Source organism: Aulonocara sp. 'chitande type north' Nkhata Bay, linkage group LG9 (genome assembly GCF_057382095.1).
Source record: "Aulonocara sp. 'chitande type north' Nkhata Bay isolate Kocher_YH1m ecotype deep benthic linkage group LG9, A_spYH_male_GT1.1, whole genome shotgun sequence".
NCBI classification, from domain to species: domain Eukaryota; kingdom Metazoa; phylum Chordata; class Actinopteri; order Cichliformes; family Cichlidae; genus Aulonocara; species Aulonocara sp. 'chitande type north' Nkhata Bay.
The window spans coordinates 12,336,187-12,348,931 of record NC_141352.1 but is presented as its reverse complement, the minus strand read 5'-3'; the positions used below and the strand labels follow the sequence as shown (position 1 = coordinate 12,348,931).

The 12,745-nt window shown below is 40.4% G+C and overlaps 1 protein-coding gene across 1 annotated transcript; it reads left to right on the top strand.

The window, feature by feature from the left end:
- Positions 1-360: 360 nt before the first annotated feature.
- LOC147321757 (sialoadhesin-like) lies at positions 361-2,475 on the top strand (the record flags this gene model as incomplete). Its single annotated transcript, XM_086305898.1, has 5 exons — positions 361-736; positions 971-1,276; positions 1,858-2,127; positions 2,205-2,286; positions 2,394-2,475. Coding segments are annotated over 5 exons (1,116 nt in total), but the record flags the coding sequence as incomplete, so codon positions are not given.
- Between the last annotated feature and the right edge of the window lie 10,270 nt (positions 2,476-12,745).

Below are 12,745 nucleotides of genomic sequence, written 5' to 3'. Positions count from 1 at the left end.
AAGTGGAAAAAAATCCCATCACTAAATGACTGGCATGAGGTTGTTCAAAATGGAAAAAATTATTTTTTCTAACAGGTTGATACATTTGTTGAGATTTGTGACAAATGGAAACATTACATTTTGCCAAGGCATCCTGAATTCGTAAGAACCTCTGAAATTATGTATCTCATATTTTTGAATTGTTTTATATATATGTTGTGTTTTATTTTCTCTATTAAAAAAATTATATTTTTGATTTTTTTAAATTCTAAATTAAAAAAAATTAAAAAAGAGAAAAATTTGCTCAGAAATGTGAGAATGAAAAATAATGTAATTAATTGCATAATATTAATGTCTGAACAGGTTAATCATTAAATTTTATTTATAGGTGCTTTGGCTGGTTGTTCTGATAAAACAGCACTCTCCATAACTGCACCAAAGACGATGGAAGCACTGAGTGGATCTTGTTTGCAAAACCCATGTAGCTTCAAACCCAAAGAAGCACAGACATTTATCAGCACAGGAAAAACCTTTGGAGTGTGGATTAAAATTGATGCCAGAAATCCAACCAACGTCATCTACAACAGTAATGGTGCAGGTTATCCAAGGAGTATTACTGGGAACCTGAGTCAGAGAGACTGCACCACTCTGTTTTCTAATTTAACCACCACATACACAGACACATACTTCTTCAGAGTAGAGAGTGAAAGATTCAAGGCGACAGCAGACTGTAACCCACTTCAAATAACAGTCAGAGGTAAAAAAAGAAAAATGTTTTAGATTTTATACCATGAAAAATTGTCCTAACAGCCTGACACTAAGAGAATGTTTATAATTTCTTATTTCAGTCTATGCACTGTTATTATTCTGAGGACTTGATGACATTTCTAAACGTCTGAATTTAATAGTAAAATTTCACAGGACAAGTTTTAAAGATTTTAAAAGCTGATGTGTGCTCTGTAGTATTGATGTTTGTGTTGTGAAACCACAGATTCTCCTTGGAGGCCCAATATTACAATCTCAGGTGATCTGAAGGAGAAGGAGTCTGTCACTATAACCTGCTCAGCTCTCACTCCCTGTCCACACTCCCCTCCTCAACTCACCTGGAATCTCCAACAAGACTCTCACAACAAAATAGAGGAAAACACAGATGGAAGCTTTACAACTAAAATCCAGCAGAACATCACTCTGTCAGACACACATGATGGAAAGAAGATCAACTGCTCTGCCAGATATCCTGTGAACCAAGGAAAAGACACCAAGACAGCAGAGACAGAAGAAACTCTCAGTGTTTCATGTAAGACAATCAGAGTTTGTTATTTGAACCTGTCAGCTCATCATGATTCGTGGGATATAATTTTTAAGTAGTTTTTATAAGGACAGCCCAGTCATCCATGAAATTTTAAAAATGAAGAAAAAAGAAATACTTAATTTATCCTGAAATGATTGTGTTACAGCAGTCAAAATGTGAAACTAATTCTATGAATACAAATTTATATGTGATAATGTAGGGAGTCTAAATTTAGCGCTGCTGGTGGTAAAGATTTTCTGCATCTGTCCTTGTGGCAGCAGAGTTAAAAAGATTTTAACTCTGCTGCAAGTTTTCAACTCCATGTGCAGTGGGGTGAAAGTACCTCTGTGTTGGATGTAAAGTGACTAGTGCACAATGACTATGGTGCTCATGGTCAGAGTTAAGCAGCATAAAGGGTTGTAGAGATAAATGTGAAGCTAAGTTGATGATGGTTATATAGTGTATACTATAAAGAAATCATAAAAAGTGTCAGTATGAGGCGCAGAGAAATCATACCATAGCAATGAACGAGAGCCAACTGAATACTATAGTGAAAAATAGTTATCTAACTCGCTTTTTTTTCTTAGATGCTCCTAAAGACACCTCAGCATCCATCAGTCCATCAGGTTTGGTGTCAGCAGGCAGCTGGGTGAACCTGACCTGCTCCAGCAGAGCCAAACCTCCAGTCAGCAGCTTCACCTGGTTCAAGAAGAGCAGAGATGGAGCTGTGAAAGTATCTGAAGGAGAGATTTACAGCTTCAATGTAACAGATGGAGGAGTTTATTACTGTGTGGCCACTAATGATCTGGGTAATCAGACATCATCAGAGAGTCATGTGACTGTTACTTACAATGAAGGTAAAGTAGGTTAGTTAGTTATTTTCATTTTGTCACTTCATACATACATTTAACACTAAAATCTGGTTTGATTTCAGCTGGCATACTGGTTGGTGTCTACACTATAGTGAAGATTGTGGGAATCATAATGCTTGTGAGCACACTGGGCATGTTTGAGTGGTGAGAAAAATGTTTCTGTGATACACTCAATTGAACTTACAGAATAACTGTTCTGTAGTAAAACAAAAGGGATTTGTTTTTCATTGATTTCTTTGTTTTTCCTTCAGCTGGTTCAGCTCAAGATGCTCCAACAATCCAGAGACAGAAAGCTGTCAGATGAGCAGAGTCACATCACAACACATCAACTAAAGTTTCTGCAGGAGGACAAACTCCACCTTAAAATGTCACTAAATTACTCCAGAGTGCACCCTGGACATCTCGCCAATCTGATGCAGGGCTAACACATGCTGCCCTCTATTCACATCACTAATACTGTATTAAATAACTTGCTGCCCCCTTTGTGGAATTTTGCCCATCCAATTATAAATGCTTGAAAGTGAATGCCATCCTGTATTAAATAAGACATGGAAATAGCAATTGAGATATCTGTGTAGGTTCTCAGTCTTTTATTTCATGGAAGTCTAAGTCACTTGGAAAGCAAGCGACAAGAATTCTTCGTCTCTTGAAGACATTGCATCTCTAATCTAAGATGCTTCTTCAGTTCTAAAACCACATGGTTGAAGGTCCCAGTTATTTAAACCCTAGTGAGGGTTGTACCTGAAGAGGATCCTTGTACCAGTATTAATTATATGCCTCATCACATGAGCCAAGGTGAGAAAAAAGGTGTGGGTCATTACCACCAAACCAGAGGTTTTCAGTGAAACCATTGTGAAACCTTGTCTTACTCTATCATGTGACGCAAAATGTGAGTAGAGGTGAGATACCTGGGAAGGGATCTGAAAACTACACTGTAAGTGACAGTTGGTGTCGTAAGCCACCACCTCTGTTAAATAATGATCATTTACAGTGGATAATGGCCTCTATTTGTCCTCTTTCAAACCATTCGTATTCTGGTCCAAAATGGGAACATTTGCACCTTTATCCTTTAGATGCAGATGTACAGTTGAGTCTTGTCCTGTTGAGGTGGACCTGAGTAGCTCCTCTATGTTGTGTCATGTATTTATGGAGTGGCTGTTTGGTTTCTCCAATGTAGAGGTCAGAGCACTCCTCGTTGCACTGTATAGCATACACTATGTTGCTTAGTTTGTGAGTTTTAAATGACCCTTACGAACTTGCAACACCAGGGAGAAAACATTCCCCCTAAGCCAGAAGGCAAAGAAAAAGAACACACTCATTTAAAAAAAAAAAACCAACATAAAATAAACCTGTGGTTATTACAACTGTGCTTTCATCAAATCAGCAAAGATGCACAGGAAAGAAGGTCAGACACCAACTAGGGGTAATCACAAGGACAAACTGAACATTTTCATATGTATGTCTTATGTAGCAGGTTTATCAGAGGGACACAGGAGAATTTTCTCCAAGCAAGGCATCCAAATCCACTTCAAATCGAGCCACAACCTAAGTTAAAAAATAGTTAAACTGCCAAACTCACCTCAAATTAACAGCTAGATTGTTCAAACTTGGACAAAATATGATCTTCCAGCATTGTGTATGTGACTAGTGCACAATGACTTTGGTGCTCATGGTCAGAGTTAAGTTACACAAGGGGTAGTAGAGATAAATTTGAAATTAAGAAAATGATGGTTGTGTCGTGTATACTATAGAGTAAACATAAAAAGTACACTGTCAGTGTAGAGGATGGAAATCAGCCAGAACAACTATGCAAATCCACAAAAGCAGCAGTTCAGCTGATCACAGCTTGTACATTAAGACAGTCTAGAAATCTTGTACTGTACTTTTTCACTTTTACTTGAGTAAAGAACTTCAATCAGTACTTCAACTTTTACTGGAGTATTTTTTAACACTAGTATCTATGCTAGTCTAATTTATTTAATTATTGTAAAAAAAAAAACCCCAACCTTTTCAAAACACATAAATAAAGACAAAAATGTGTGAAATGTAAGAAAAAACTATATAAAATGATTTATTCATTAAATACAAAGGAGTTTGTCAAGGGAATTAAAACGAATTGACTATGTGCACGTTAGCATATGCTACTTCCGGTGCGGAAACTCCTGTGGGGAGCTTTGTTTCCGGTGTCCTATTCGCGCCTTGTTTACGGTCCAAAACAAGTTAAGCAAATGAATGAATCAAGCGGCGATTTACATTTCTATAGATGTCTTGGGCATTTACCCAATATATCTGTAAATGATGTTCATCGACTTGTCGATATTTTTCCCCCGCACCTCAGAGCAAAAAGAGAAAAGGGAGTCAAATGTTATATTTCTCAGTATCTGTAAACAGTGGTCCCTCGTTTATCGCGGGTGTTATGTTCTAAAAACAACCAGCGATAGGTGAAATCAAGTAGCCAATTTTATTTTTTGACAGTGCAAAATGTTTCGTCGACATCCAGTACTGCACTTCAGAGTTTGTTGTTGGACTTTGTCAACATATCATCATTTATGGGACTTTATCTTTTCCTCCAGATGCTCCGAAAAACACCTCAGCATCCATCAATCCATCAGGTTTGGTGTCAGTCTTTTCATCTCTTGTTGCTGGACATTAGTTTTTTTAGTTAAATTCATGTGGAAATGTGTCATTTGTGACGAACTCTTGTGATGTCACTTCTTTGGATCTGAGAAACTTCAGGTTCAGCTTCTGTTCTTCCTTCAGTCTGTGAAGAGGAACAAAAATAAAAATGAAATAGAGTAAAATTATTCCAGACTACTGATTTAGAAATAGATGTGCGTTTGACTTTTTCCAACATAAACTCTGGCTAGTTCTGGGAGAATCAGGTGTCTTCAGTTTAGCTTTCTGAAAGGTTCATCCAAGAGGCGATAAGGCGTTATCATATTTTTTTTAAACAGCTTGTTGGAATTGATATTTCTTATATTGTCATTTGTGCTTAGAAACATATAATCATTTGTATGCTGATAAGAATCATCTCCTTATTAGGTCTGATAAGATTCTGTGTGCACTTGTGTACCATGAGATGACAGGAAGCAGCCTCGACGTTATAATCCCATTATAGCTTTTGACAGAGGTGGGACCAAGTCATTGTTTTGCAAGTCTCAAGTAAGTCTCAAGTCTTTATCCTCAAGTCTCAAGTCAAGTCTCAAGTAATGTCAGGCAAGTCAGAGTCGAGTCTCAAGTCACTGGTGTAAAAGTCCAAGTAAAGTCACAAGTCTGAAATTTTGAATTTCAAGTCCTTTCGAGTCTTAAAAAAAAAAAAAAAAAATGAAAAAAGAATGTTGCAGTTATATGCTAAATGTAAATATTAGAATTTTTAAATCTGTGTTTTTCTCAACACATGACAAAATAGTGAACTTAGTGAAATATACACAAATTGTGAAATTGCACCTCTTTAAAATGCAGCTCAATTAAACCTAGCTCCAAGAATAATTTTCACCAACAGTTCTGAGATAAGCTGCATGTTATTCTTGGATGTGGTTGTAGGACTGGCTTTAAAATCGCATGACAAAAATATCATACATAAATGATATTTTTTTTAAAATATCATTTAAAAAAAAAACTGCATCACCAACGTAGCCTGGAAAACATTTGCTAGTTAGATGAAGTCAGCTATCTCATCGTAGCATATTTATATGCATATTTATAATTATACGGTTCTTGGAGTGAGTGCATACACTCATGAAGTTTAGTAACTTCCGGTCACTGCAACAAGCCCAGGTACAGTTTACCGACGGATGGGTACAGGACCTTGAAATGCACCGTGTAGAAAGTAAAGACCATCGTACGTATCATAAGTTTACCAGTCTCACAAATCGTCGTCATAAATACACATTCGTTAACCGTTTATTAATAGGACCTTTGAGCTCAACGGTAATTAATTAGCAGTGGAAATAATTTCTGGTAGCATCACAGAAATGTAGCAGTGACAATAATATTGTATGCTGTAATCGTACTGGGCAATTAGTGTTACAAAACAACTGTTTTACCCTGTGAATAAAAGCATATGTTTTTGTCAATGTACCATAATAACAGAAGCGAAACGCAATATTGTGTCAGGACAATTCACTATTTATGCACAATAAACACAATAAATAAAGGAGCATAGCGCGACAATTTCTGTTCAGCGCCAGACTTGCTTGTAACCTATATCACCAATTATGTTAAGAAAAATGACGCATTAACTACAACAGCAGACTGACCTTTGTGGGAATGCTTGGAGCAGACTAACCTGTGAGCTGGAGTGTTCTGGGACGTTATATTTGGTCTTTGAATGGCTGCAATCCAGGCCACCCGTCGCGTCTTTGTTACTTCGGAAACATGGCTCGAACAATTTCTCTTCAACGACGTAATCCGATAACAACCGATCTCTTTACCCGTCGGCTTCCCGTGGCTGTCATGCGACCGGCTATTGCCGGTCTTGACATTTGTGTTTCTTTTTATCGCTGTATAACTGATTTTAATTGAAAGCCTGCGTGCGCTAGTACCGCTTGCCACGAGTTCCCAGAATCCTTTGCGGTTCTACCCGTGAATGACGTCACATTTTCAATCTCTATATAATATGCATGTTAAATTTTATATTTGGGGTAAAATATCAAGTCTTTTCAAGTAAACCGGTTCAAGTCCAATTCAAGTCCCAAGTCATTGGTGTAAAAGTCCAAGTCAAGTCACAAGTCTTAGAACATTTTTTCAAGTCAAGTCTAAAGTCATAAAATTAATGACTCGAGTCTGACTCGAGTCCAAGTCATGTGACTCGAGTCCACACCTCTGGCTTTTGATACGAAACCTTTCTGTTTCTTGAGGTGAAGATTTCACACCTTTAAATGTGCATTTGAGATATGACCTATTACAAATTCCTGCTTTTATAGTTTAGCAAAACGTTTACTTCTGCTTTTCTGCATACCTCATACACACAGTTTAAGTTCATTGTAAGGTCTATGTATAGTATGGCTGGAAGCACACACACATGCACCCACACACACAGAATATGGCTTTGGAGTTGACGTCAACCCGCAATGCATTGTGGGAGCGCGGCGCCATCTTCCTGGGCCACGAATCAAAGCAAACACACTATGTTGGAAGGATGGTTGCTAGAAACATGTTTAAAAGCAAAAGCAGTTTAATGCAAAGAGACAATACTTGCTGAAAGTAGCGTGCATTGGAAATGTGGACCCGTATGAAATAAGGAGACCTACCGCTTTTGGCGTAGCCTGACATATTTCCGTACCTTGTCTGTGGAGTCAGCGAGTACAAGGTGAACCAGTTTTGCAATTACAAATCTCTGGAGGGATACACACACATGGGTACAAGATTTGTGAGTACGTCATCATTCAAACAAAGGTAAGTCAGCTCGAGTACTGCGAGTAAAATGCGTTTGATTTTCCCCCGAAAATTCAAATTAGTGCAGCATAAATTCAGTCATGAGGGGGAAATTACAGTGATACATGTTTAGTATAAATAATTCTAATTATACATCTTTCTTCCGTGTTTGTGTCCTGTGTCACTACAAGTACATTTTATACGTTGATTAATGACCTGCAGAATCTCACAATCATATTAGGTGTCCATAATTGTCACTTAAATTCAAACTTTATACTTTCTCCATCTTGAAAGTGATTACATCCTTGCACTGCATACTTTAGGTTCAATTTCTGCAGGCAGGTTTCTGAGAGAGAACAGGAAGATTTAGACTATGGCTGTATCCCAATTCAGGGTCTGCAGCCTTAAAGTACGCAGCCTCAACGATCCTCTAGGGCCGCGTACTTAAAGACCGCTAAGGCCGGAAGTGCGAGGCTTGTGAAATGGGACGGTCTAGCCTCCGTTGCGCTGCCCAGGTTGCCTAGCAACCATGATACTAACAGCTGGAAACGTTTCATACAGCTTTGTTTGACAGAAATGAAGGAGAAAATCTTTTGTTCATTTGTTTGTTTGTTTCTATAATAGCTTTGATCATTCTCTGTAAGATTAAGCTCAGCTGTTGAACGGCGTATATTTTAAAGTAAAGGCTGTACAACCAAGTTAGTACAAACGTCACTAATGTCACGTAACTTTGCCGACATGTGGCCAACAGTAATGTTTTAATGTTCTTCGTTATTAAACATTTGCACATAAATAAGTGACATGATATTCAATACTTACTTAAAGTTTACTCTTCGGCTGCCCCTCATCCGCCGTTTTTTTCAGCAAAATTATCCACACCCACCGCCGTGCTATGCATTCTGGGATATGTTGGGCCACGAAGTCTACACTGCCACAGCCTTAAAATTCAGGGATATGAAGGACGCATTTGAGGGCCGCATTTCAAGCAGCCTTCGAATTGGGACAGCCTTCGTCGCGTCGCTGTGACGTAATCGGCCTTAAAATGCGGCCTTTAAGGCTGCAGACCCTGAATTGGGATAGAGCCTATAACATGGCTGCCGGGGCGAGCCGTGTGGTGTTGGAGGGAGAAAGGACCCAAAATGCAGGCAGAAGACTGATGACACTAGTGACGTTTATTTACAAGGAGTGGAGTGACAGAACAGGCAGTGAGGTATGACGAATGACTGAAAAAACCTAGACTGGGAAAACTAAATGACATACCTGAGACCATAAGAAAGAGCCGCAGACAGCGGAACAGAACACCATGGACCGCAGACGAACCGGCAACAGGCAGGAGAACACACAGGGCTTAAATACACACACCAGTAATCAGGGGATGAGAGACAGGAGGGCAACACACCTGGGAGAAATAAGAGCTGACGGGACAGGGGAAACGTAAACTGAACACACTCACACGAGACAGGGACCTTCAGAATAAAACAGGTAACTCAGACACAGAGAACCAGACAAGACACTGAACTAACTAAACAGACAGTGTGACACCATAGACAGACAGAACACAGAAGTGGGACCAGGGTAAGCACAGAGCAGAAACCTAACAAATGGCAAATCATAACAGAATACATACTCAGGATAAACAAAAGCATAAAGAAACACAAAACACTGAGTCGGCAGACTCAGGACCATGACAGCAGCGTTCTATAGATGGACACATAAAGAAATGAAAAATTACATGTATGTGCTAACTTTCTAAACACTTTGTTACATTTATGATAAAGTAGATTAAACACATTTGTGTCGGCCTTGGCTCATTAAAGTTCTTGTCTTTAAATTAGCGTTTTTTGGGTATGTTTCAGGTACTGCACTCTAAAAGGCTGAATGAACCAGCATTGCAGCCATGGGTCATTGTGAGCATCACAGGGAAGGTTGAAGCCGCCTGCTGCACCTGTATGGCCGGAGTCGTGGAGACCTGCACCCATGTCGCTGCGCTTCTGTTTATTGTAGAAGCAACAGTGCGGATCTGTGGCACGAGGACTGTTACAGATGAACCTGCATACTGGGTTTTGCTGGGTAATATGACCAAGATACATCCAGAGGTTGGCCATAAGATAGACTTCTTCTCTTCAGCTGCCCAAAAAAAGGCTCTTGATCAAAACATAAAGAGACCGTCCGTAGTAACAGGTAAAAGGAGCCGTCCTCAAAAAAGAAAAATCCCACCTGCTACTTTGGAGGAGTTGTCACTGCTATTGGATACTTTGCTGGAACACAGTAAAGCTGTGGGTTGTGGGCATGACCCATAATGTTTTATCTAGGGGTCTAGATTTATGCCTGTAGTGCACTGCCATGTAAATAATTAGCATTTACTGAATATGTACTGACTGAGTACCACTGTTCAAAAGTTGAATAAAGAAACAAACTAATTTTTGCCCTTTTTTTTTATTAAAACCACTTTATAGAACATCACATCAGTTACAGTGTAGAATCCATGTCATTTAAAGTTTACAAATGACAAAATGTTTACACAAAATCATGACAGCGTTTACATGATATCACCCACTATTAACACTACTTAATATACTGTATCTTCTGAAAAAATACCGCTATTTATACAGCACAAGACTTAAGACTATTTAACAAGAGCAAGTTTCCTGGTTTTACTACCACACTGTTCACCAAACGCAGCAAACCTTCACCATCTTATCCAGAAGGGTCACCTCTTCACCCTCACAATGAAGAAGTAATCTGATTGGCATGGTGGTATGTTTGAAGCAGGTCCCTTGTATAGTGCTGGAACCCAGTCATTATAACTTCTGTTACAATTCAGACGTTTGCCATATACAGAAGTTCTCAGATGATACAGCCATCATTGGATGCGTATCAGACGGGAATGATCAGGAATACAGGGGGGTCATCAGTGACTTTGTTGGCTGGTGTGAGACCAACTTACTCCAAATCAACGCCGGCAAGACAAAGGAGATGATCATAGACTTCAGGAGGAAGTCACCCCTTACAACACCGGTGAACATCCAAGGGAAAGACATTGAGATAGTGGACTCTTATAAGTACCTGGGTGTTCACCTCAACAATAAACTGGACTGGACTACAAATACAGACGTCCTGTATAAGAAGGGCCAGAGTCGACTCCACTTGCTGAGGAGACTGAGGTCCTTCGGAGTCTGCAGGACTCTGTTAAGGACATTCTATGACACTGTGGTAGCATCTGCCCTTTTCTATGCAGTGGCTTGCTGGGGGAGTGGATGCACGGACAGGGACAGGAGCAGGATTGACAAACTGGTGCGGAGGTCTAGCTCCGTGCTGGGATGTCCCCTGGAGTCTGTGGAGGTGGTTGGTGAGGGGAGCATGTTAGTAAAGCTGACATCCATCATGAACAACCCACATCACCCACTGCATGAGTATGTGAGTGGGCTGAGCAGCTCCTTTAGTCAGAGACTGAAACACCCTCGCTGCAGGAAGGAGCGCTTTCGCAGATCATTCATCCCAACAGCAGTTAGACTCTATAACTCCTCAATCACGATGTCATAAGGCACTGGACACTGTGAACATCCACGGTCACCACTTCATGCATAATGGACCTTCCATGTGTATGGACATGTGCAGGTATATATGTATGTATATGTATACATATGTATATTTAGTGTGTACATGTGTGTGTGTGTATATGTCTATAAATAGGAATAGTAGTAGTACAATAGCTATATCAAGCTATATAGTTTGTCTTCCATATTTCCAACTATATCCATAATCACATACTGTGTATGCTACCATTGTATATAGTGTATTATCTTACTTTTTTTCATTGATTGTACTTATTTGTATTTTTGTATTTCCTTCTGATATCTGTACCTGAGCTGAGGTGATGCAAAAATTTCCCCGTTGTGGGATCAATAAAGTCTTATCTTATCTTATGATGTGTTTCATCCATTTCATAGGCTGGTTTGCTGCAATAATGCCAAATAATTTGCAACTCTATAAATAGAAGGTAGTTCTCAGCAAAATCACTCATTAGGATGTTTGTTCTAATTTGCTATGACCTCAGAGTGCATAAAATAAAACTAATAGACTATAAAGAGTGATTTAAATGGCCTGTATTTGTATAGCGCTTTACTAGTCCCTAAGGACCCCAAAGCGCTTTATACATCCAGGCATCCACCCATTCACACACTGGTGATGGCAAGCTACATTGCAGCCACAGCCACCCTGGGCCACACTGACAGAGGCAAGGCTGCCAGACACTGGCGCCACCGGGCCCTCTGACCACCACCAGTAGGCAACGGGTGAAGTGTCTTGCCCAAGGACACAACGACCACGACTGTCCGACTTGAACCAGCAACCTTCCGATTACAAGGCAAACTCCCAACTCTTGAGCCGCGATCGCCCAGTGATTTGAACATATTTAGAACTTACTGGAATGAGAATGTCTGGAGCACACCAACAGATATTTGGAGATGAAAGAAAACTGGATATCAGCTCGTCTTACAGCGGCTATCCAGGCTAGACGACTTCTTTGGGTCTGCCGTGGTCTTTTACAGTGGTGCCAAAACCCAGGAAGGGAGGCACGGCAGATCCAGGACTGGGCCAGCAGAGGGAGGACCTGACGAGAATGGTGGCCGAGCTGGCGGTCAAGCAGCGGAAGCAGGCGGCGGTGGCTCACCGTCAGCAGGAAGAACTACGGGACGAGACCGAGCGCCACCTAAGAAGAATGGCGGACACGGCGAAGATGGCGGAGATGGCAACGCTGCTCCAGGCCTTGGCGACCCTGCTGACACCACACCCACCAGAATGTACTGACGGTGGGGAAGTGGTGGAGGAGCTGCGGAAGGCACCTCGGCAGCCGGTGGTGGGGGACGAGGCGCGCGGGAGTCTGCTGTTATGGCCCGTCTAGGCGCGGCCAGACCACAACATAAAGGGTGATCCATCCCCGTCCAACCCCAAGCAGCACGTCACACACTTAATATTTTGTGACAGTGATTTATTTACAATAAGTGCAGTTAAACAAAGGAAGGGAGCATATCATAACTTCAGGGTGAACCCAAGGCCAAAACAACAAACAAAAAGTAACCTATCTCAGGAATAAACACAACTTACCTACTCAAAAGAACTAAACCAAACGACAATCACTTTCCTCCCTGCCTAACAAAAACAGGAGAAAACTGATCAAACAAAAAGGCGGTCCACCCCTACATGCTCTTACATTAACATAATATTT